General features: G+C 44.7%; 1 protein-coding gene across 2 annotated transcripts in view; it reads right to left on the reverse strand.

Moving 5' to 3' along the window:
• Myzap (myocardial zonula adherens protein) overlaps positions 1-25,881 on the reverse strand; it is an 88,648-nt gene that overhangs the window by 37,390 nt on the left and 25,377 nt on the right. For both annotated transcript variants that reach the window (XM_076926237.1, XM_076926238.1), the window contains exons 3-10: positions 23,954-24,109; positions 20,211-20,303; positions 18,794-18,907; positions 15,566-15,718; positions 12,182-12,307; positions 10,255-10,383; positions 8,290-8,369; positions 6,236-6,341 (exon numbers count right to left, since the gene is read on the reverse strand). In XM_076926237.1, the coding sequence (XP_076782352.1) occupies positions 6,236-6,341; positions 8,290-8,369; positions 10,255-10,383; positions 12,182-12,307; positions 15,566-15,718; positions 18,794-18,907; positions 20,211-20,303; positions 23,954-24,109 (957 nt within the window). The remainder of the gene's footprint in view (positions 1-6,235; positions 6,342-8,289; positions 8,370-10,254; positions 10,384-12,181; positions 12,308-15,565; positions 15,719-18,793; positions 18,908-20,210; positions 20,304-23,953; positions 24,110-25,881) is intronic.

Here is a 25,881-nt window from a genome sequence, read left to right on the forward strand (position 1 = left end):
ATGACCCTTTTACAGGGGTTGCATATCAGATATCCTGCATATCAAATATTTACATTAAGATTCGCAAAAGTAGCAAAATTAACAGTTATGAAGTTGCAACAAAATAATGTTCTGGTTGGGGTCACCACAACATGAGGGACTGTATTAAAGGGCACAGTGTTGGGAAGGTTGGGGGCCACTGCTTTAAACTAAGTCAAGGACAGCTCCATGCAAACAAAGGGAAAGCTCCTGCATACCCACAGGGCAAGCCTGTGTGTACATACATTCTCTGTTTTCTGTTTAACAACTAACCTCACTCTCTACTGGCAAAGCCTTTCACACAGCTCTGCCCACAGCCCACAGGCCTCATGAAGCTAAGACACCAGCTACAAATGTGGCTCAACACAAAACCATAAATGTATGTAATATACAAGATGAGCTTCCTTCCTTCCTTCCTTTCTTTTTGGTTCTTGAACATGGCTTTGTCAATAACACTGTGCTGCAATGTCAAAATGTTGGACACACCTGTGAATCTGATGGATCCCTGTTACCTATGGGGCACTCTTACACCATGAACACCAACTCTAGTGCATGTTATCACAATGCATCAGGATGCTGCCAGGACCCAGAGTCTAGGCTAGAAGGGAGAGATGGCCTGGTTTTTAAATTCCCTGCTTTTGGCCCTGGTTGCTAGTTCCTAGGCTTTTCTTCTATGATGCTGCCCTGAACTAGGTTCATTGCCAGCTTGCCACTGGGTACAGGAGCTTCTAAAGGAGGATGGTCAGATACTCTGACAACATGAAACTCTATAAGGAAGGCCAGTCTGCTGGGTACTAGACACACACACACTCTCATACAACACATGCATACATGCATATACATACTCATACAGATGCACACAGATGCACATACTTACAGAATTCACACACACTCACCCTTACACACACACACACACACACACACACACACACATACACACACACAAGAACCCAATACCCAACCTGCTCCCACCAGCATCTGCCAGCTTTGAAGTTGTTTCTAAAGCTCCCCCAGTGATTCTAGTACCCAGCAAGGTGGAGAAGCAGGCAGGGGAACAGCACTCTTTCTATCTTCTCACTTTAAACAAACAGCTCTGTTGGTGCCCAGGGAGATGCCCAGTGGAAAAAGTCATCTCTGCACAAGTGCAAGGACCTGAGACTGATTTCCCAGCCTCCCCATAAAAAGTTCAGGTGGGTGTGATGGCCACCTATAATCCTAATGACTGGGGGGGTGGGAAGAGGAGATCCCAGGGCAAGCTGGCTAGCGAGACTGGCTGTATCAGTGAGCTCCAGTCTGGTGACAGACCCTGCCTTGGTAACACAGTGAAGAGCAAACAAGAAAGACACATGGCATCAACCTTGGCCTTTGACAGGCACACATGTGTTCATATGCACAAGCACACACACATACATACACAGACCAAGAAAAATGTATCGCAAAAGAGGGTGAGAAAAAAAAAAAAAGAAAGAAAGAAATGATGCTTGCTTAATAGTAAACTGGAAAACAACTGAGGATGTCGGCACAAGCCCTGACTGCTCCATACAACGGAGGCCAAGTCTTCACTGACTCAAAGACAGAGAAAGCCGGGACATCCACCTTAATTTTGATCAATGTTCTTAAAAGTGATGTCCTATGGAGGTGAGGAGAATATATTGCTTAATGTAAAAGGTATTTAAGAGACTCAGTAGTGACAGTTGGGTTGGGGGGGGTGATTAGCCCCCACTGACAGCTTTCATCAAAGCCACTATCACCAAAATAGAACTCCCCCCACCACCACCAAAAAAAAAAAAAAAAAATAGCAGGAGACATCACCAAGGAGTCCCAGCCTTGGGAAAGGTGAAGTTGTGGCACAGACAAACCTTTGGGCTTCAAGGGAAGGAGAAAAAAATGTCCCCGGCTGCACCCACAGGCTGCCCCTAGACTAGCTCAAATGTGCCTCTCCCTTGTGTACCAGGTGTTGACAGATAAAAATACACTTCTCCACTGAAGTGGGAATTCAGCATTCCTTGGTGACTAATTCAGTCAGCAGTTTTCAAAACGAGGCCTCAGTGACCTGGTGATTGACTTGTGACTTTGTTGATTCTGTTACAATGAAGGGAAGTTCTCAGAAAAAAAAAAAAAAAACCACACCTGTGTTAAGGAGTCTACAAGGCTGGGTGACTGATGAGAACTTGCTGATTGTGGACAATAGGAATGTCGCAGATCCAGAGGCAAATTATCTTGGGCTGTTATTAATTGCCCAGCTGTGTCTGACCTAATATCTTTGTGACTGTCATGTGACACCTTCTGAAGTATATTAATTTAATAGGCCATTAGTAGTCAACCACCCAAAGCTAAGAGTATAATCAGACAGTACCTACGACATGTAATAGAGACTTCTCTGCCTGCCGATGCTTCTAACGATGTATTTGAAAAGTGCCTTGATTCAGGACTTCCTTTTGTTCTGTAACTATAGAGACTTCACAACATCGTCTTTGGAACATGGCATTTGGGGTACCCTAAATGCATGTTTCCAGACCATGGTCATTCAAGTCTGGCTCCAGAATGAATGGTCTCTTATTCCCTTTGAAGTGTGTGTGTATGTGTGGACCCTCTTTATGTAAAGGAATGACAAAGCTGAGATTACAGTAACAGACACAGTCTAAAAAAAGATGGTTCTTTATCTAAGAACATCTGGAGCTGGTGAGATGGCTCTGTGGATAAAGGCACTTGCTGTGTAAGCCAGGCCACCTGGGTTTGATCCCTGGAACCTGTGTAAAGGTGGAAGGAGAAAACCAACTCCATAGAGATATCCTCTGACCTCCACACGTGTCTTCTGGCAAGTGTGTATGCATCTGTACACACACACACACACACACACACTAAGAAATAATAAAATAAAGAACATTTGTCAAACTCAGCAGACTTCCACCAAATATCCCTGCAGGTCACATGGAATCCTGGAGCAACAGTAGCAAGCTCCGGGCTCACCTCCTCACTTTGTAAGGGATACACCTGCTATCTGGTGCTAAATACTTACTCAGAGCAGCCAGTATCAGAAATGCTGTCTGTACAGTGAGACCCAATGTTTTCCTCATTGAGAGTGCCACCCGGTGGCTCTGGCCTGGCCTTGCACCAGAACAACATTCCCCTGGTTCCACAAGACCCGTTTTTAAGACGAGTTAGCTCCAGCACCTCTCCTTGGCCATATCCTTCCCCAGTTCCCCCAGTTCCCCCTGAATTCCTACAGCTCCCAGCTCTTCCAGCCTGGTGGCTTCTCTGGACACCCTTACTTGTCCATGACACTAAGCTACATTTCTAACTTTAAACAAGGCATCTTCATAAACACCCATGATAATTAAGGATTTTTAACTATTCTTCTTTTTTTCTGTGGGTGCGACCACAACGAGCTGGACAAAGTTGATTATTTTTACTTCCTGATTTAAAGATCGTAAATTCAGAATAGGCTTTTACAACTCTCCTCTCGCTGTTAAAACCCAAGAAGCCAGTAGGTGGCGCTAGTGCCACTCACAGCGCTGGCTCACAGTGCCAGCCTTTTCAAGCCGCTGACTTCCACACTCAGTTTGAGAAGCTTGTGTGGGAAATGTGAACTAAAAGAATGGCCGCCAGTCTTTGCACACTTCCCTGTTTAAACACACACCACACACATGCAGGGTCAGCTCTCTGTGATCCAATCACTTGGATTCAACCAGCTGCGGATTAAAACTATTTGAAAAAATAAAATTAGATCTGTGCTGAGCATGTTACAGATTTCCCCTTCGTCTTTATTCTCTAAGCAACACAGAAAAACAACAATTTACACTGTCTTTAGTAGTGTAAGTAATCTATAAATGATTTAAAATACACAGAAAGGAAACGAGAGGCAGTTCAGCGGTTAAGAGCACTTGCTGCTCTTGCAGAGGACCTCAATCTCCAGTGGCTCACAACCACACTCCAGCTCCAGGGGGAGTCTGACGCCCCCTGCTGGCTGAAACAAGTAGTGACCTCATATAGGGCACACATGCACTCACTCTCCAAGTAATTCTTTTTTAAAAAAATAAATCTTAAAAAAAAAAAAAGCAAACGAACAAACAAAAAAAACCATAGGAGGATTAGACCTGGAGTATACAAAGACTGCCATTTTATATGTGAGACTTGATCATTCAGAAATGTTGGAATCCTTAGAAGGTTCTAGAGCAAAACGCCTCAGATGCTGAGAGCCAAATATATGCGTATGTTTCCTTCACTCCCTTTAATTAGGAGCATTTATCATACTCTGGAGAGAGGATATAAAACAGCATTCTGAACTTATCTGAAAGGGTCTTTTAAAAAGTCTCAGATTTTGATGTCAGTCTCAACTCCTTTTAGACAAGCCAATCAATCTGGGGCTTACTTGGAGCGTCTCTAATACTAGATATGAGCAGACACCCCTACTGTGAGGAAAGAGAATTACATAAATTAAGGTACCCCCCCACCCCCCCCCCCACACACACACGTGGGAAACCCAGAGGCAGAGAAGGCGTGCCAAGGGTCACTGCAATGATGAGACACCTTCCCTAGGCAAATACACGTCTGCCCATGGGGGCTGGGGGGTCTTACCCATCACAGTTACTGATGGTGCTCCCCATGAATGCAAGAGTCTTGGAGGTGCAGCCTGGCTCCTCCCCAGCTTCTGCGGTCCCACTCCCTTGTGTGTAAATCATACAAGACTCAATACAGTGAGGCTGGACTTCTCATTTGGAGACAAGATTTTATCTACTGTGAATGTTTATTCTAGATCTAATAAAATAAAGTGTCCCACCCACCCTCATAGTCCCCTGGCCTTAGCCCTACTCCAGAACACCCCAGCATTTCCTAGACTGCTAAAGTAGATATGCTTTTAATTTCATCTGTCATCTGTATAACTTACTGAAAGTAGATATACTTTAAATATTAATGATTTCCTTTAATGATAGAGCTGAGGAGACGCTCACTTGGTAATGTGCTTTTCTTACAAGTATGAGAATCAGAATTTGATCACACAACCTATGGAAAAGGCTAGGTGTGGTGGTACAGGCTGGGTGTGGCCATACAGGCTGGGTGTGGCAGTGCAGGCTAGGTGTGGCGGTACACACTTGTAATCCCATCCCCAGGAAGTGTAGAAATAAGGACCCCTGGGGCTTACTAGCCAGTCAGTCTGGCCTAACTGTCAAGCTTCAAGTCAGCAAAAGACCCTGTTTCCAAATATATGGTCAATGATACCTGTGGTAAAGAAACTAACATTATCTCCTAGCTTCCACACACATGCCCACACACATGGAATATGCATGTACACGAACACAAACATACACAGGCATACACAAAATGGACACATTTTAAAGTAGTGATTAAATAAAGAAAAATACTTTTTTTCCTGGCAACCAAACTTTCAGTTCATTTGATTTTATTTCTCAAGTTAGAGAATTAGATCCTAGATATTTATAACCCCTTTACTGCTGTTATTTTTCTCTCAGATTTTTCTATTTGATTTTCATCTACCAATTTTTTAAAATTAAGAAATTAAGAAAGATCTACAATGACATGTGGCCAGCTGTGGATTTTCCACACACATGGACTCTCTACTGAGTGTCACAAGAAAGAGAGGCAGAGCCCACTAAGCCAAGGAAAACCATTTTTTCTCTTCTTAAGAGAAGTAAATGTCCAACCTACTTGCTTTTCTTCTCATTAAGAAAAATAATAGAATGATAAGCTTCCCAAAAGATTAAATATATAACTTTTCATATTATACACACAGTTAAGGAGAGGAAGGATGCAGAAGAGAGAAACGATGGAGGAGAAACAAGAGAAGAGATGAGCAAAGGGAAGAGGCTACAGGGAGCAGAGCATCATGGGAAAGGAACAAAAGGGGCAGAAGAGACAGGTGCACCCAGAGAAAGGCACAGTGGCTGGTTCAGGAAATGAGGGCAGGCTTGGGAGATGCACAGGAGCCTGAGCTGAGGTTACCTTCTGTCACCTTTTGTCACCTAGGGCCACTGTGCTTGGAGAGTGTGTGCATTGTGAACTGCCCTTGACCAACACTTTGTTTTAGAGAAAACCCTCCTTCGAGGGGATCAGTCATTGGTCCGCACAGCACACAGAAATGTCCGCCGTCCTTTGGGCTGTGGTGACAGTGGCCTGGGCAAAGTCACATGTGAGCTAACATGGTATCTTTCCCCACAACAGTAAGCTGTCCTGGGCCCCAGACTTCTTCAGAGCTTACCTCCTCAACCATCTGCTTGACTTTCTTCTGCTGGCAATGCACCATGTCATCCAGGTGTCTGATCCGCTCTCGGAGGCTGGCCGATGCCTCCTCCATCTGCTGGTACCTAAGAAAGAAAAGAGAGCTCTGAGCCCTGACTCAAAACAGTCTACCACTACTGCCACAGCACTTCATAGATGCATTCAAGAACCAAAACTCAAACTAAAGCCATCTGCTCTTCTCCTGTGGTCTCTAGGGATCAACTCAGGATAGATGTCACCCTAGAAAGAGCACCTCCCTTCAGGTCCCTTCTCCAGTTTCACTCTGTATAATGACAGGTTTGTACTTTTCAGGGTCAAAATAAGAAGGTTTTCCTCCACTGAGAAGCATGAGAGGCTTTCTGCTTGGGGGTTAACACAGACTGGAACATGCAGTCAGTGACCTTAGGGGGAGAGAGAAGGAGAGTCTAAGGACACAGGAAGTTCCTGAAACCGAGGGTGGAATCCAGAAGAGCCTGAACACATCTCTGCTCATCGGTGACTGAACAATCAAGGCATATGTGGAGAGCCTTTCGTTGCCCCACCACCCTGCACCCCAGAACATTTCTGAGATTTATATTTTGAGCGACATTATTCTGTCTTTGCTCCGCTCAAACTAACCAAAGGAGCTGGCAGATGGCTGTGTTCTGAGTGTCATGAGAACAGGACACTGGTCATGTCTCATGAAATGGTCAGTGTCTTTGTCCCATTCCCCAGCAATACCAGGTCCCTCATTAGCACCAAAGTAGAAAATAGTGAGGACCCCAACAACTTTGAAAACTCTCAAGTTACAGGAGAAGGGCCAGCGAGATGGCTCAGCAGGTGAAGGTGGTTGCTGCCAAGCATGGTAATCTAAGTTTGATTCCCTACATGACCCATATGCTGAAAGGAAAGAATTAATTCCTAAAAGTTGTCTTCTGACCTCCACACTCATGCCATGGAACATCTGTAACACATATACATACCTGCACAATAAATACATACATAAATAAATAAATATTTTAAAAAGAGGAAACCAGACTTTTTTTTCCCCCAGCACATACTGTGTATTGGGCAGTAGGTCAAAGTTCCCTCACAATGTGAATCAAAGGAAGGGACATCTGGTCAACATAACTATTCCTCATTTAGAAAATGTTTCCAGCCCACAGGCAAAGAGCCTTGGGGGTCAGGTGACTCGCCCAAGGGTTCCAATCAGCCCATCCTTGCTTTCCTTTCTCTATGCCTTTTGATTTCTAGAAAATCGTGTTGGTTTTAGAAAACCATTTTAGAAAATCATGATGTCTAGAAAACCATGTGTGACCCCTGTAGTTCCATCCAGGGTCTTACAGGCTCATGACAAAAGGCCAATGCAAGGCTTGGCAACAAGCAACATTTAAAGATTAGTTTCCAGGACGAACAGCATCAGTCACAGTGGATGGGTTATCTCACTAACAAGGTGCATCCTGAGAACGCAGGGTTATGAACACATGCAGATGGGACTTCTGTGCTTGAGGCTGTCTTTTGATGTGTCCTGCTGAACTAACAGCCAACATCGAGATGTGTCTGCAAGCTCCTGAAGGAACTGGATCTACACTGGGTGCTCTCAACCAATGCCACACTTATGTATAGCTTTGTCCTAAGTGGGGACCACATGAATGAAAACACAAGAGTCAAATGAGCTATCAGAAACAGTGCACACCGAGTTGGGGAGATGGCTCAGTGGGTAAGAAGACTTATTAGGCAAGCATGAAGACCCAGATTCAAATCCCCAACACCCACATAAAAACTTAGGCATAGGTGTGGATGCTGGGAGAGGGGAGACAGAAAGATGACTGGGCTTTGCTTGCTGCCAGCCTTGGTCCAGGTTCAGCAAAAAACCCTGGATCAAGAGAATGAGGTAGAAAGTAATAAGAGGAAGGGCACCAGACATCTTCCTCTGGCCTCTGTGTGCAAGAACACACACACACACACACACACACACACTCTCTCTCTCTCACACAAAACCAATGTGCATATACCCCTCTGAGTTGCTCTAAGACCCAGGCCAGCTTGCCTCACCTGTTCTTGTCAGAATCTGCCATCTCCCCTGACATTTCTGTCTCATGCTCAAGGAGCTGGAGCTGGAGTTGATGCCGTTCCTAAAATAGACATAATCAATAAGTCCAGATGGAGCTAGACAGAAGAGGAACACCAGGCACACCCAGCTGTCCAAGTCTGTACACCACTCCCTGGGTTTGACACATCCACTCGGCCAGTGCTCAAAACTCATAGGCACCCAATGCATAGACATACTTATGGATTTGTAAACCACATGAGCACCGGCCCAGGATCGCATGTCTGATGAAAACTTATAGTTCTAAATAATGATAATCTGTATCATAAATCAGTGGCCCACGGCATTGTAAATCCTGACTGTTTTCAAAACCATCCAGCAAAGCAGCTCTGAAATTCTGGTTTATGTACCAGCCCAGGTGTGTCTGCACAGGAGTAATCACTTATAAAACATATACGTGGGCCATAATGGCCGGTACAATGGTTCCCAACACAAAGAAGTCCAGGTCCTCGTCCCTCACGAACACACCACCTCACACAGAAAAGGGAGCTTTGAAAACATAGTTAATGATCTGCAGAGTCTCATGGAGCAAGCTAGAGGAAACAGTAGAGTTAAAGTTGAGGAGCTAAGACGATATTGCATGGCTGACTCTGACACCAGGATGTGGGCCACAAGCCAAGCAGTACAGGTAGCTCCCAGGAGTCAGAAAAGGCAAGGAAATGGACTTTCTTTTCAAATTTCCAAAACCCTGCCAACATCTTGACTCTGGTACTTCTCACCTCCAGAACTGAAAACAATAAATTCACATTACTGAAAGCTACTTTTCGGCAATTTATTTCAGTAGCAATAAGAAACATGTGTGTCAAGCTATATGCTTCATACACTTTGCTGAATATATAAATGTGTGTGTGTGTAAATTTAAGTTTAATTTAACATTTATTTAACTTATTAACATTTAAGGGAAATGTTAATAAAAGTATAGTGCCTGTCATCACTAAAATCTCATTAGACATACATTATAGATATTAATATAGCAAAATCCCTTAAAACACGTTTGGGGAGCCCTGCCAGCAAAGGTAGGTCCAGAGGCATGAAGGCCTGGGTGGTGAGAAGGTGGGGAGCTGCCAGAACCCACCCTCAGATCTATCTAAAACCCAGACAGGACCTCGCTCTATCATTAGGTTGGAGGTTTCCGGTATGCAGAGTCTGGCACTCAGCGCTAATGACATCATATCGGTGATGGGTCAGTGCGATCTGCAACACAGTGTAGCTAGAGAGAGATTTCCCAGAGACTGAACTCAGCTTTGGTCCTACCTAGAAACCACCTGTCAGCTGCTCAATGTCACCATGCTCTCTCTCTTCCTCTCCTTTCTTCCTATCATTTCTCTTCCCCTTCCTGCTTCATTTTTGCTCCTGCCTCGAGACTGGCTTGTCAACTCTGTAAGGCCCCGGCCCCATCGTCTACCACACAGAAGAGTTTGCCTCCACACTTCATTCAGGTACCAGTGTGCCAGGCAAAAGTCAACCTGCCCCAGAAACATGAGGGGTGGGGTGCAGATGGCGACTCCAAACACATTGCCTCATCAGGTTAAACAAAAAGCACATCAGGGGCGTCTACTAAGCTAGCTGCTGCAATATTAATTTGCATAAAGAATTTTACGCATGACTTTTTTTTTTTTTTAAACATATCAAAATAATTGTGATGGTCTTGGCCTGACAGGTTTGTAGCGATGGCTTGCCTGGCATCCACAAGGCCATGGGTTCAATTGCCAGCACTACAGAAACAAACAAGTAGATGGTGGGGGGGGGAAGACAAGCGCTTTGTTCAGCTCCTTTCTGTGCCACCTTATGGGATGCGTTTCCCTGCAAACTGGGAGGGAGGCTGGCAAGAGTCAACACTGAGGTTTCAAGCAAACTGTGGGGTCAGGGGAGCAGGCAGGTGAGCATCAGGCCCAGGCTGCATCTGTTACCTTCTCCATGCGTTCAATCAACCTGTCCAGCTCCCCGATCCTCTGGTCTTTCTCCTCCAGGCTGAGCTCGGCTGCCTCCATCTTCTTATTGGCCTCTTCGATTGCCTTCAGAAAGCTATTGGTTTCTTCCTGCAACAGGCACATACTCTCCTCAGCACGGCCTGGGTACCCAAGGTGACTCACCTACCTCCAGACAGTGCCTTACTGGGTCATGATCTCCCTTGGAAAGCATGGCCCTGGGACCCGTGTGTCTCACACAGAGTGAACTCAACTGTCATGAGTCTGGTTTCACGTCTGAACCTTTCATGTCATGTAGCTATTCTTCTTTAACTTAATTTTACATTTATTTTATTCTGTTTTGTGTGTTGAGGGGATACGGGTGTCAGGGGTGCACGTGGGTGTGGTCAGATGTGTGAAGGTGAGAGGTAGCTTTAAGCATCTGCTCTGTCCTTCCATCATGTGGGCTTTGAGACCAAGCTCAGCTTATCATCTTGGTGATAAGCATCTTTGTCTGCTAGGGTTCTCCACCTTCCTAATGCTGTGACGCCCTAATATACTTCCTCATGTTGAGGAGACCCCCACTATAAAATTATTTTCATTATTTATAACAGTAATTTTGCTACTTTTATGACTCATAACATAAATATCTGATATACAGGATATCTGATATGTGATCTCTGTAAAAGGGATGTTCAAACCCTAAGGAGGTCACGACCCACAGGTTGAGAACTGCTGTGCTAAGTGATCTTACTGGCCCCTCCTGTGGCTTTTCAATGAGTCTAGTAACTATCTGTCCTGAAAGCTTATGTTCCAAAGGTGAAAACCAAAACAAAATAGCCTGTGAAGGGTTAAAAAAATACTGCACAAATGTTCCAAGTGTCACTGTGTAGGCCAACATACAACTGAAGTAGAATGAATTCCCAGATCTTCCTCCCACAATGCAATGTGCCAACTATTCTTACAGGGGAAAACAAAAAAATAAAAACCACAAAGATCTGGTGCATTGATTAAACCTTCAAGGATACAGATAAACCAGACAGTGTGGTAAGAACAGGGTGGGGAACAGGGACGGGGACAAGGGACTTCTTCAGAGAATTCGTCTTGTCCGAGAGAGGCCTCGATGTGAGCTCCCTTCTAGACAGGGGCACAGTGCAATTCCAGCCAGGAGGAGGAAGGGAGAAGGCAGAGCTCAAGATGGGGAGGGTGGAGCTTTCAAGGACAGTGGGGAGGGATGGCATTATACAGGATGGGGAAGTGGGAGGTTTCAGAAGGAGGAACAAATGGACTAAGCAGACAAACACAGGATCCCCCTGGATGCTGGTGAATGGTCCTACGAGCTGAAGAAATGTATATTCTGAGACACAGACATTGGGTTATTCCAGAAGGAGAAAAAATGAGAGCAAATGAATACTCAAATAAATTTCCTGGGCCAGGGAGATAGCTCACTGGGTGAAGAGCTTTCTGTGCAAGCATGAAGACCTGAGTTCAGATCCCCAGCATGCAAGTAAAAGCTGGGCATGATAGTGCATGCCTGGGACCCTAGCACTGTGGAAACTAACACACGGCCAAAGGGCTGGGGAATCCTGGGAAATGGCTGGCCAGCAGCCTAGACTAAAGAGCAAACTCTGGGTTCAGTGGAAGACTCTGTTTCAAAATAAATTAATAAAGGTGGAGAATGGCAGAGGCACAATACCAGCATCAACTTCTCACCTCCATAAGGGTACACATGAGCAAGGGCACCTGTGTGCACAGTGCACACACGCATGTAACACACATGGCATACATACATATGAATGAATGAATGAATGAATGAATGAATCCCGATTCTTCTTTTCACCCAACCTCATGACTCCCTTCAAGGAAAAACCTTCCTACTAAGCCTGCTAGCCATGCCTCGTGCCTTCTGTTTTAGGCAGCACACACGTACCAGGAGCACCTCCTTCTCTGCACTGTGCTTGCGCTGTGCCTCCTGCAGTTTCTCCTCATACTGGCTGTACAGCTTTCTCGTCATCTCCCGCATCACCTCAGCGTTGGCTTCTTGCGATGACTCCACCTGCAAAGAATTTCATTGCAGAACTGCATCCTGTACCTTACCTCTCTGGCCTCTCTACACACGGAGGTCAGAGCATGAACCCCCAGGGGTCTTCTGTAGAGAGAAGCACCAGGCAGGAGGGTACAGAGAGGAGGACAGAGGGAGAAAGGAAGAAAAGTATAAAGGGAGAGAGGAAGGAAGGGAAGGAAGGAGGGAGGGAGAGGGAGGGAAGAAGGGAAAGGGAGGGAGGAAGGGAGAGGGAGGGAGGGAGGGACAGAGAGAGAGAGAGAGAGAGAGAGAGAGAGAGAGAGAGAGAGAAAATATACCAATAAAAGATGGCACTGTACACTAAGTTACTTAGGATAATTGAGACAAGGTGTTTCAGAGGATTAATATTTCAGAAGGTAAGTCACTTCTTAGTGCTGGGGAGATGGTCTCAGTTGGTAAAGTTTTTTCCAGAACTCATTAAAAAAAAAAAAGAAGGGAGAAAGAAAGAAAAGAAGGGAAAGGAAAGAGCAACTTGTGGTGGCACAGACTCGTAACTTCCAGCACTGAGTAGTAGTCAGAAACAGTCAGATGATCCCTGGGGCTCACTGGCCAGCCGGCTACAAACGGCAAGCCCTGGGTTCCAGTGGGAGACTGTGTCTCAGAGGATGGACAGCTTCTGAGCAACTACTTTTGAAGTTGCTCTCTGACTTATACCCACACTCACACACACATGCAATGTATATGCACACCATTCACAGCTTAACTGTTGTAAAGAGAGTTCTCCAGTCGATCCCATTCATGGCACTGAACAACCGCATCTCTAAGTCAGACCTAGTTAAACACAAATAAAAAAAGCTGCACCCCTCATTCCCACACTGCATGCTTTCCAAACTGCTGTCTTTGGAAGCATCTTGGCCTATTGGGCCACTGGGCTGGGAGCCTTTAGTGGCCAGCTGGAGCTGAGCTGGTGCATCTTGAGAGAATCTTTGGAGCTGGGGTGGGTGGGGTGGATCTCTAGAGATGGTGTCTCCTTTCTGGCCTTTGATAAAGACCTCACACCACTGATCCCATGCTGCTGCTGCTGCTGCTGCTGCTGCTGCTGCTTCAGGTGTACTCTTGCCCCTCCTCTCGGGCTTTGACTAAGTAAGGTACCTGAGCTTTGGAGCGCCTCCCCTCTGAGAAGGGAGGTACCCTAAGGCCTTAATGAGTTGCATGGTATTTATTCCAAAGACGTGACAATCCTTCTTGATGCCCTTGGATGGTCATCGCTGGGTAAATACTCAGGATGGAAATTCCTGAGTAAAGGTTATTGTTAACTTAGAACCCAGGCGAACCCACACACCATTTCTACTACACAGGTGCCGTGGAGAAGAGCTGTGCCTGAAGCCTGTTCATGCTGCACTCCAGTCACACGAGGGCCCTTAAGTCCCTGGAACTTGTTTCATATTTTAATTTGAAGGATTTGAAAATGTATTTGAAAAATAAGGGAGAGAGTGAAGAGAAACCTTTTAAGCTCTAGTGGTCAGGACCAAACTCAGCATCAGTTTCTAAAACAGGCCTCTATAGGCTGGACACGGGGGATCTGGACTTTCAGGCCACCTTGTCATGCCTGGTGACACCATCCCAGAGACAGGACAGATCCAAACAGCAGGTGCTCAATAAGTGCTTGTGGGGTGAATAGATGCACAAGGGTTTAATTCAGGAACTTCTGACTACTTCCACAACAACAACAACATATATATATATGTATATGTATATATATGTTTTTTTTTTAATTTTCAAAACAATAAATAAAAAATAAGTGCTTGTGGGGTGAATAGATGCACAAGGGTTTAATTCAGGAACTTCTGACTACTTCCACAACAACAACAATAATATGTATAATTTATATATATATATATATATATATATATATATATATATATATGTTTTTTTTTATTTTCAAAATTAAAATTTTGGAATAGAATGTATAAAATCGTAAAGGAAACAGCTGACCTAACACAGAAGAGATGGCTCAGCGGTTAAGAGGACTTGTTGATCTTCCAAAGAATCTGAGTTCAGTTCCCAGTCCCCACATCAATGGGCTCATAATCACCTGTGACTCCAGCTCTGTGCAATCTGATGCCCTCTTCTGGCCTCTGTGGGCACTACACTCAGGTGCACAAACCCACATTCAGATACACATATAAACACATATTTAAAAAATAATAAAAACAGAAAGAGTTGTCATATTTGGAGAGAGACCAAAAAAGGGCTGTTATACTGCCAAAGCCTAACCCCAGGGTGGCAGTAACAACATGGCAGCCACAGGGAAGGATGCACTGCCAGATGCTTTTCCTGACTGGGTTATTAGCACCTCCACTCTTCACTGGCATACTCTGGTTTATGTGATAAGTTATACATGATCTACAGAATTGCTTAAGGCTGTGCAGAACACAGTTTGAAAACCACAGTCTTGGAGGAAGGACCTATGAAGCCCCACCCTTTCTTGCAGGCAGTTGATAGTAGCTGGGAAAGAGAGAAGTTTTCTTCAGTGGTGTAGTTGTTGCTTGCATGTGCTCCCATAAATAATCCCTCACCTATACTCCTGTATGTAAACCTAATTACACTCACGCACACAAAAAGACATAAAAGCCAAATGGGGATTAGCTGGGACAAGAAAGGTGATCCATGAGAGCTGAGGACAGGGATCAGAAAAGAGTAATGAGGGCAGAGATGTGACCATTTGATATATGTTGGATACATGTATGGAAATGTCATATGGAAACCATTATGTAATAGGTGCTTTAAAAAAAAAACCCACAGGGTAAAAACTTGGGGAGGGCCCACACGGGACTTCAACATTTTAGAAGTCTAGCTTAGGCATGCACGCAGCCCAGTAGTCAAGAGGGACAGATCTTTGTGGGGTGTGTGCATGTGTAGGGCAGGGGCAGTCTTTGGGACGTTAAAGAGCATACACATGGTGGAGGGAGAGCCCTTCAAAGCTCCTGAGTATATCCCAGGAAGTACCCCACACCCCACTGGCCTTCCCAATAGCATAACCATAATGTCATGGTGCTTCTAGGAACACCTTGAGGCTACCGTAGTTAGCCATGTAGTTAGAAAGGCATGCCCCTAAGGAGTGTTCGTGCAGTACCCCAACTCTAGGCAGGGAACTGTGAACAGACACCTCCTCGGTGCCTTCAGACCATGCCTGTGAGAGACTCTGATGAGAAAGAGAATGGAGAAACAGAGATGAAGACCTGAAGGGCAGAGAGAAGAGAGGCCAGCGGGGAAGGTCGGCTGCCTTACCCTCATCTTCAGCAGCTGGCTTTCCACTTGAGCGGCCTCTAGCTGCCTCTGCTTCTCTCGCAGCTTGTCCATGGACGCTTCATAGGTCTGCTGCAAATGTCTGATTTGATCCTTGATGTCGCTGTTTTCCAAAGTCACGTCCACAAGGGTTTTCTATTTGGGTGAAAATTAAAAGCAAAGATCCAGGGGTGTGAGAACACACACGGCAGCATCCCACTCCATCTCGTGCTGCAATATCTCTCGAGTCGGGGTCCGGGGATCCCCACGGTGGTTAAGTGGACCACAGCCTTCCCTACAATCCCCAGCAGCTGTGGACTGTTAGACCACACACTGCTTAGGATGGGAAGATGAATCGAATGGAATCTTTCCCAGGGAAAATAAATGCTCGTAATGATATCATGTCACATGGGGTGGGGGACAGGTGTAAAGCAGTAAACACAGGCCAATCCCATTCATAAATCCAAACCCATGATAGCCTTCACTACATAACAGAATTGAGATTTATTTTATTGTTTCCCCAGCTTTCCCATAGTTTTTTATAATGAAGCAAAACCAAAGTATTTTATAGACTAAAGATAAAGTTCAACAACAACATTGCCTGACAAGTGTCAGAAGCCTGTTACGGGTCTGGGGAGATGGCTCAGATGGTAGAGTGCTTAGCTGGTGGGCTGGTTTGTCAACGTGACACAAGCCAGGGTCCTCTGGAAAAGGGGAACCTCAATTGAGAAAATGTCTCCATCAGATTGGTGGGTGGGCAAACCTGTGGGGAGTTTTTCTCATCTGATAACCGATGTGAGGATACCCAGCTCACTGTGGGCTGTGCTGCCCCTGGGCAGGTGGTCCTGAGTTATAGAAGAAAGCAGGCTGAGCGAGCCAGTGAGCACTGTCCCTCCATGGCCTCTGCATCAGATCCTGCCTCCAGGATCCTGTCCTGTTTAAGTTCCTGCCCTGACTTCTTTTGATGATAAACTGTGATATAGAAGTATAAGCCAAACCAAACCATTCCTTTTCCTCTCCTCAAGTTGCTTTCGGTTGGGATGTATTATAACAGCAATAGAAAGCAAAGTAGGGAACCCAGCAAGCACACAGCCCAGGGTTCCACCCCCAGCATTACATTCATGATGCATGGTGGCTTACTTAAGTAGTCAGGAAGTTCAAATTCAAGGTCATCCTGGGCTACATAGTGAGTTTGAAGCTAGCCTCAGCTTCATGAGACCATGTCTAGGGGAAAAGGGAAGATGCTTTTGACTGTCTGCTGCTCCTGGACACCCAGGTGAGCAGAACTAATTAAATTAATAATTCTGCTGTTTATCGTTTCCATCTCTACCTAATTAGAGAGAAATGATGCCCATATTTCCCAGACTCTCACCACTGGACACTGGGATGTGGGCATGATCTACCACATCAGATTGCAAGACTCAGACCAGATGGAGTGTGTTATCTCCTCTGTCCTCTCTGAAGGATGGATGGCCTCTGAAAACTCCCCATCCCTCACTGAACTATATACTTAACAATCCTAAAAACACCTGTATCACTTTAGAAACTGTCATCGGAGGGCAGAAGGTATCAAAGGAAACACTGAAGCCATCAGAAACTTCCAGGAACTTCAGGAGACATCTAGCCTAATGTTCAAGTCTTTCTGGGAGAAAATGGATATGCAAACACTTAGCCTTGACCAGGAGACAAGATTCATCTAATTCTGTCTGTCTATAGCAGACTTAATGTCAGGTCACTGATCTCTGCTGGTCTCAGTTTACCCACAGTCTTGTCTAAAGCCAAGAGTCTGGTCTCTGTCAATAATAACAAGCAAGCAGACGGGATGGGTGGCAGAGGCTGGGATCTCACACAACTAAGAAGCCAATGACCTTCAGATACGGCCAATGGTGTAGTCTTCTAGTTTTTTGTAGCCTGGAACTAAGTAACTAAGGATCATTGGGTTAGGACTAACACTTGCTCTAATAAGAGACCTATGGGAGAGGGGATAAATGCTTAGATTGTCAGCTAAATGTCACATGAGAAGAATTAAATACACCTTTTTTTTCTAGGAAGAGAATCCAGAAACACAGTGCAGACACCAGCAGGTCTAAACTCAGGTAGGGCAAAGCCCTCTCTGTAGGATGGGGAGTGAAATAGTTTCTAAGAGGAAGGGAAAGAGAACCTTGGCAAGTCCCCTTCATGATAGGAAGATGGGAACAAAGGGCTCCTGAAAAAACCAGGGATGTGGCCCAAGGCCAGGGGGGAAATTGGCATATACAAAAGGGAGCCAGGAAAAGCATGGGACTGTGGCCCAGCCAGAAATGGGCATCCCAAACAAACCCAAACACAGCCCTGTCCCACCCACTGCTGGAAGCTGACCAAGCTGTGCTGCCTCTGGGATTCCATTAGCTGTGGTTGATGAATACTAAGTTCTATGGGAAGTGGAAAAGCCCAGTATGCCGATCTGTTTGCTTATCCACAAAACTATTTACATGGGACCAGAAAGGATTAAAAATGAGTGGGCTGAATTTTTAAGAGGCTATGAAAAAATAAGCCAAATAAACTCGGAGAGTGGCAGGAACGACTGCTTGTGTATTTGAAAACTGAGACCAGAGGCTTCCTTTGAACATCTATAAATGAACTTGCATGCTGGTCAGGGGACCATGTCATTGGAAACATAAAGATTGAAAGGCTTTTAATGGTTAGCTCTGAGCTAATCTCTGGTAGCATGTCTCAATTAAGAATGTGTGTCTACTAAAAATGTCTTCATTCTCTGGAACACATGATTCTTTTCAATGTCAAATCATTCTAACTCAAGAAAATGTGCTTGCTATGAGAGATCCTTCTTGTGAAAGTTACATCCTTTCTTCGGATAAATATGTCTTTTCTGTAACCAAGTGGAACTCCCTGAAGCACCAGAGCTACAAGGAGAAGGTAGTTGATGTTGTTGTGTAGACAGACACACTGAGGATCCAGGGAGCAGGAGACATCTCCATCCTGGAGCTGAGCCTAAAACCCCACTAACAGAGACTCATGGGCATCGGACAGAGGCACATGAGCACCTGACAGAGGCTCAGCTGGAAACATTTCCGCCAACTTCCTACCCACCTTCCAGAAACTGCCTTTACTGTGACTGTGCCTAAAGAACCATGACTGACCAGAGAATTCTGTGACTTTTCTTAACCCCACTCCTGGTTAAGATTGACTGACATGTAAGAGAAGGTTCCTAGCTCAGGAGAAGCAGAAGGATACCTGTAAGCCAACAGAGTCCGATGCCAACGCCAAGTTCATGGCATTGAAACTATCCAGGGCCGATGCCTGGGCTTGAATGTGACTGTCTAGGTAGTCTTGCTGAGCATGGGAAACCTAGAGAGAGAAAAACAGTCACTCCAAACCAATCCACACCCACAGACTCCAGGGAAAAGAAAATCTTCTGAGAGTAGCCACATCAACTTAAGTAATATTTACAGTAAAACTATAGATTACAAACCAACATCTGGAGTGAGAGCTGACATCGTCAATGAAGTATTGCCAAGAGAGAGAAAACATACTTTTTTTTCTTGGTGTGTATTTCAATTTCCATTTTTAAAAAAACTATCACAAATCATCTTTAAAAAAAACATTATTTTAACCATGAGTCGTTTTGCATGTGCTGGAGCTTGTCTGTACAATACATTCTTAAGGATAGAATCTGAGGGCTGGGAATGTAGTTCAGTTGGCAGAGAATACACAAAGCCTTGGGTTTGCTCCTCAGCACTGGGTAAGCCAGGCACAGTGGTGCACACCTATAATCTCTTCACTGGGGAGGTGAAAACAGGAGAATGAGGAGTTCAAGGTCATGTGACTTTGGGGCCACACTAGACTACGAAAGAAAAAAAAAAGAGTAAAGCATTTTTTTAAAAATGCTTTTTAAAAGGCCTTTAACTAGAATTCATCTAGGTAAGGGCTGGAGAGATAGCTCAGTAGTTAAGAGTTGTAATACAAATGTAAAAAAAGATTATTAGACATTTTCCTTTGAGTAATCAAGTTGAATCTGTTACTTAAAAGATGTCCTCTCAGTTCCTTTAAAGTATGACTCCATTCATAAAAAGCATGAGCTATTCAAACATTTCCAGGCCACTGAGCACAGGCCCCAAGCTCTGCCATTCTCTCATGGCCTCAGAGTTGGGGTGGCCTTCCTTACATTATATTAAGATGTGTCTCTGTATTTTCAGTTGTTAATTCTGTGGAATTCAGAGCGCTAAATGCTGGCAGGATTTTGGTACTATCGTTTTTGTATGACCTCTCACCAGCATGTAACAACCCCTCAATGTCTTAGGCAATCTATGAGATGTTCAGGTGTTGTCTTGCTGCTGATTGGTTGTAATAAAGGGCTGACAGCCAATAGCTGGTACAGGAAGTACAAGGGTGGAACTTCCAGGCAGAGAGGGACTCTGGGAGATTCGAAGAAGACTGGAGGGAACAGACAGACCAGAGCAGAGAGGTAGAGAGCCAGCCATGTGGCAAGTCATAGTGCTAGAATAGTTAGGTTAAGTTTAGACAGTAGCTGGGAGACTGTCCCAGCTAGAGGCCTAAGCTTTAAACTACATTAGAAATCACCATTCATTATTGAGCCACTGGTGGGTATGCAGAAAGTCCAGCAGTCCTGGAGTGCTGAGTATGAACTCACCGACAGGTCTTGGGTGAGCTGTTGGATCTTCTGTCTCATCTGGTCATAGTCTCCGTACATCCGCTCCCTCACTTTCTCCAATGTGGCCCTCACCTGCAGCCACAAACATGCTAGTTAGAACTCAAGTTATAATGCATTCGTGAAAGATACTGGAAACTTTAGTAATAAGAGAAAGACTCACACACACACACACAAAAAAGAAATCACCTTAAGAATAAGACATGTAACAAATTAAGTGACAAGATCACTCTTAACATCTAGTTAGAAAAATGGAAAGTATAAAAACAATAATGTGTATCAAATATGAAGATAAGGACTAACAGATATTACGTTATCCAAACAGTAAGCTGGAGGATGCCCAGTTGACTTTGTTAAGACTCACCTATCACCCTCAAACCCTGTTTGAACAAAATTTACCCTTCCCAATCATATGTCTCTACAAGCAGGAAGTTTTTAACTAATCGACTGTATACACATGGCTTTGAGGATGAAAACACTCCAAAGCAAGCAGCAACCTCTAATTCTCTCTCGGCCCCCAATGCCAAAAAGCAATTAAATGTCTAGAATGTGAGTGGAAAAATGCGAGGCCTGAAGGGGCCATAAATTCAGATGTCAGTTTCTCAGTAATTACCCACAGAACACACAGCGGGTATAACCAGGAGGAAAGTGGTCCTCAAACCCTCACTCATGCAAGCACTGTGCAAGTCTGGACTGTGGGTGTCTATCAAAAGAGTGTTAAGTGGGAAGCTGATACACAGCCCTGTTTCCCAATCTTCTTAGATGTTTGGTAAAGTTCAAGAAGTCTTGAGGGAGTTTCCTCCAGGCAAACTCCAAGCAGTCGGGCTTCCCAATGGCTGAATGGACCCAGTCTGGTTTGTCAATGTTTAGGAGCCGTGCTGGAAAGTTCAATACTGAAGGCATATTTGTGTAAGAAACACCCCGTTTTGCTTTCAAGGTTTTGTTTTCTCTTTGTTGTACTAGAGATTTGAACTCAAGGCCTCATGCTTGCCAGGTAAGAACTCTAATACTGAGGTACATTTTATTTTAAAATGGATATTGGTAGAGATTAGGAGAAGAGAGAAGTGCCCAGTTGAGGTTTCTTTGTTTGTGGTTTTTGTTTTTAAGATTTATTTTAAGTCGTGTGTGTGTGTGTGTGTGTGTGTGTGTGTGTGTGTGTGTGTGTGTCTAAGTACAAGTACCAATGGAAGCCAGAAGATGATGTAGAATCTCCTAGAACTGGAGTTACAGACACTTGTGAGCTGTCTGGAATAGGTAGGTGCTGGGAATCAAATTTGGGTCCCCTTCAGCAGGAACCCTTAACCCCTAAGCCATCACTCCAGCCCCTACCCAGATGAGTTCTAAGAGTCTACGTTGGCCACAAACAATTGGGAAAGTGGGGCTCAAAGCATGACCCTCCATTCTAGGGAGTGAATGACTCTTGACTTTCCTAGCTGGCTCATGTGCTACCTGTCACCAGAGGTGAATGGGTGGAACCCTGAGCTGGGTATTGCGTCCACTGAACAGTGTAGGAAACCAACAAGGCCAGGGTGTCTCCCATCAGGGAGCAAGGGCAACAAACTCATAAACACACTGAGGAATGAGCAGGCTGGGCTGTATCTGAAACCAGCCATTAAAGGCGGGACCTAGGAATTAACTTTGTATTGCAGATCATAGCGGAGGTTGGGAATTTTGGGTCAGAACCAGTTCTGTGATTTCAGTGCATATCATTTATAGCTGAGGATTAGCCTGGACCTGCTGTGTTTGTCTTGGGCAATTTGGGAGTCTGAGCTCTACTTACAAGGTTTGCTTCTAAAGTTATACGGTTACCTAAAGTTAATGTTATATGGAACATGTAAATGAAGGTCTAAATATTTCCTTGAGAAAGGCCTGCATTGTTTAGAAATCTGGGATGCAGCATTTTGCATGATTAAAAACGATCTTTAGGAGATTATATAACGGGGTGTTCAAGACTAGTTAGTGGTTACAATACATAATGAGCATATGTATGTGTGTGTATGTGTGTGTGTTTGTGTTTGTTCATGTGCACATGTGCATGTAAGTATGTGTGTGTGATGCATGAACCTGTTTTGTGGGTGGCATATATATATATATATATATATATATATATATATATATATATTATATATACATATTATATATATATATATGTATGCATACATCTGTATGCACATGTGTGAAGGTCACAAGTTAATAGTAGGTATCTTTCTTGATCATTCTCCACCTTATGTTTTGAGGTAAGGACTCTCACTGAACTTGGGGTTCATCTATTCAGCTATGATGGCTGGCCAGTGAGCTCCAGGGATCATCCTGTGTCTGCCCCACCAGTGCCAGAGTTATAGATGGCAGTGACCACACAGTCTTTACATGGATACTGGGATCTGAACTCTCAGGTCCTCATGCTTGGACAGCAGGCACTCAATGATCTGCTCTCAGCCTATGCATCTGTTATCAACAACAACAAAAACAAACAATAATACAATAATAGCTAAGAAAACGTGGCTCTGCACATCTTCCCCAAACCAAATGAGGCTCACAAGGCTGGAGGCTTTGACGTCAGGGATGAGAGCCCACCTATCAGTGAATAAGCTGAGGCCTACAGAGCACAAAGGGGCACACTAAAAGGAACCTGGATCTGACACGGAAGCAGAAGCAGAAGCAGTGAGCTCACAGGCCTGGGGGACTTCTCCAGCCCAGTACTGACACCTGCTTCCCCCAGCACTGAGCCATGCATCAGTGTTTGGGGCCCACGGGTATCAGAGCAGTTCATGTCTCTCTCATCTAACTAGTCAGGTTTGAGCTCAGCAGCCTCAGTCAGGTTAATGTAGATGGAGGGAACACTGGGTAGCACAAAAAGAAATGGATAGATCACCATTGAAGTATTTGAAGAAAATGATTCAGAATGTCGGCCACAGAACAGGGTGAATGGTGAAAGGGTGGCCACTTGCTTTCTTTTTCATACACTCCCAAGCCTTCTCAATGTGAAAGACAAGAAGAAATACACTAAATACAAATAAATTGCATTGATTGGCTTAGACCGAACCTTGTCTGCTATGGTTGACTTCCCAACATACATTTCGACCCAAATCATTGGTGTGAACCTGCCAGGTTCTATTATGTTCCCTGTCTGATTGGAGTGGAATGGGGTGTGACCATCCCTGGCCAGGATGGCAATGTAAGGGGCAACTTCAAAAACTGTCCAGAAGTGGGTGTCCTATTTTCTTTCTCCAAACATTGTCACATGTGTAGGAGAGAACCAATCTTAAGGCCAAAGAAAAACCCCAAAGAAATACTGAAAACCAGACCCAGAGCCCAGTTGTGCCCTTCCTGGAACCCACCCTACCTCCAGGTTCATCTCCAAGGAAGACATTTCTCTCTGAGTTGGCGGTTCTCTTACAAGTAGCTAGTAACACCTACGTTTATACAGTTGCCCAAACACATACATTATGTGTGTCTAGTATCTTACGCAAAACCACCCCAGAGCCTCCACACCACACCCAGCAGGAGCCCTGGGTCTCATGATCCTTCTGTCTGTAACAACCACCCAAGAGAAACTTGTTGAAAAATGATACCTGTACCTTTAGCATCACCACAAAGAAATGGAGAAACATTTCCATCCCAAGTAAGACTTTCAAAATGCCTACTTAACATTCCATCCAGGCTTCTGACTCCACCCTTCTAACTGCTTCAAAGAACAGAAAGCAAAATATCCTCGAGTAGCTCACATCTCTGATGTAATTCATCTCTTCTTTCAGCTGATTGGTGGACCAGCCATACACGACCATTTCCTTCTGCTGATTGGGATCTGATCTTCGCACCACACCGTAGACAACACCCTGAGGGAGCTTCTTGGTAGATTCTCCATTGCTTAGTTCTGGAGGCTGGGATGAGAAGGCAAGGCATGAGAAAAAGAATATAAGACACATTAACACATCAATACTAATGGCAACCGATGTATGATTAAGCAGGCTCTGACCCCAGCAGCAGCCTGAGTACTCCAGCAGCAAAAGCAAAGGGACAGAATCCCAGCCTGGCATCTGCTGGTCACACTGTACCTGGCATGAGCTGGGGCTGCCTACATCCTGAAGAAAGCGGCCACTGCTCACATCTAACAAGTCTTGATCCACCATCCCCATTGGTCAGAACCTTCAAACCCCATTTTCCCAAGGGGACAACCATTTCTAATTCTCACAGAAATGCCAAAGGAATTATGTCATGAGACCTTGTACTGAGGTGACACTGTTTTCTGTCTTCTACCAGTTCCTCTGATGACTTCAGCTGCCTCACTAACCATGGCCTGAATTGCAGGAAGTCGAAGCTGACTGTCATCTGGTAGGGAAACTGACCTAGGAGGGCAGGGCTTACCCTGAAGCCTAGATGGAAGGAAAAGAGGAGAGGGTACCACATGACCTGCTGTGTCCCTTTGCGAAATATTTCTGAAAAGCCAAGCAGAGGTGGTGTGACTCCAGCCCCAAAGAATCTTCCCACTCCACTCAGCTGGTTTTCAATTCCAGCAGTTAAACCTTGAATCACCAGTAAACTGCAGTTCAAAAGTAGTATGTCCGACTCTAACACAGCTTTGCAGGATGGAGGCTTCAGGAAGCAGGGGGGAACAAAGTATTCTTTGACCACCAAGAAAATTCCTTCAGGCATCTAATGTTTATAGCCATTTAGCAATGCAGAGTTTTCCTGTCCACTTCATAGCTGAGGCCATGGAAGTTCGTAGGGCCAAAAAAAGCTTGTGTGTGACCACACAGTCACATTTAGGCCAATCTTGTCTGATGGTCAGCACACCTCCTCATACTGTGGGTTGTGAGATGTGGAGAGACAGAGTAGGGACCTCCTCAAACATGAAGGACAATGAGAAATAAAATTTTTAAAAAAGAGAGGACAGAGAAGGTGAAATGGCTCAGCCAGTAAACGTGCTGGCCAGCAAGCCCAGTGACCTGAGTTTGGTCCTTGACATCCACATGCTCCAGGGAGAGAACTGTTTCCCACAAGTTGACTTTTGACCTCTTTCTTCATGGGCACTGTGGTTCACCCACAAGTGGGCACGCGTGCCCCCCCCTCCACATACACACACAAAGGAACACAAAGAATAAAAAAATAAAATGTAACAAGGAATATTTTTAAAGAAGTAACTTTTTAAAAAAAGACAGAAAGAAAACAAGAAGGAGCCTGAGACTTCATAGAGAAGTGGCATCTTCACCACCCAGTACCTAGTTTATATCACAGACTACTATCTTCAGGCCTCTCCCCTTGGCCACCAATTTTTCTCTTCCCTTCCCTTCCCTTCTTCCCTTCTTCCCTTCTTCCCTTCTCTTCTCTTCTCTTCTTTCTTTTCTGTTTCTATTTTGTTTTTAAGACAGTGTCTCACTACATAGGCTTGGCTGAACTGGAACTCACTATGTAGACCAGGCTGGCCTCAAACTCATGGAGAGCCACCCAATTCTGCCTCCCAAGTGCTGAGATTAAAGGTGTGCACCACCACACCAGACTCGGTACCAACATTTTCAGTTACTTTTTTGTAGATTTTTTCCCCAGGTCTTCAGAAATACAAAAGTGTCATTTGCATTTTAAACTATTTGTTGACACCAAATAATGAGGGCTGAACTCAAAGTTCATAAAAATAGCAAATAAAAACCAGAAAGAT

The sequence above is a fragment of the Arvicanthis niloticus genome, chromosome 27 (assembly GCF_011762505.2).
Source record: "Arvicanthis niloticus isolate mArvNil1 chromosome 27, mArvNil1.pat.X, whole genome shotgun sequence".
NCBI lineage: Eukaryota > Metazoa > Chordata > Mammalia > Rodentia > Muridae > Arvicanthis > Arvicanthis niloticus.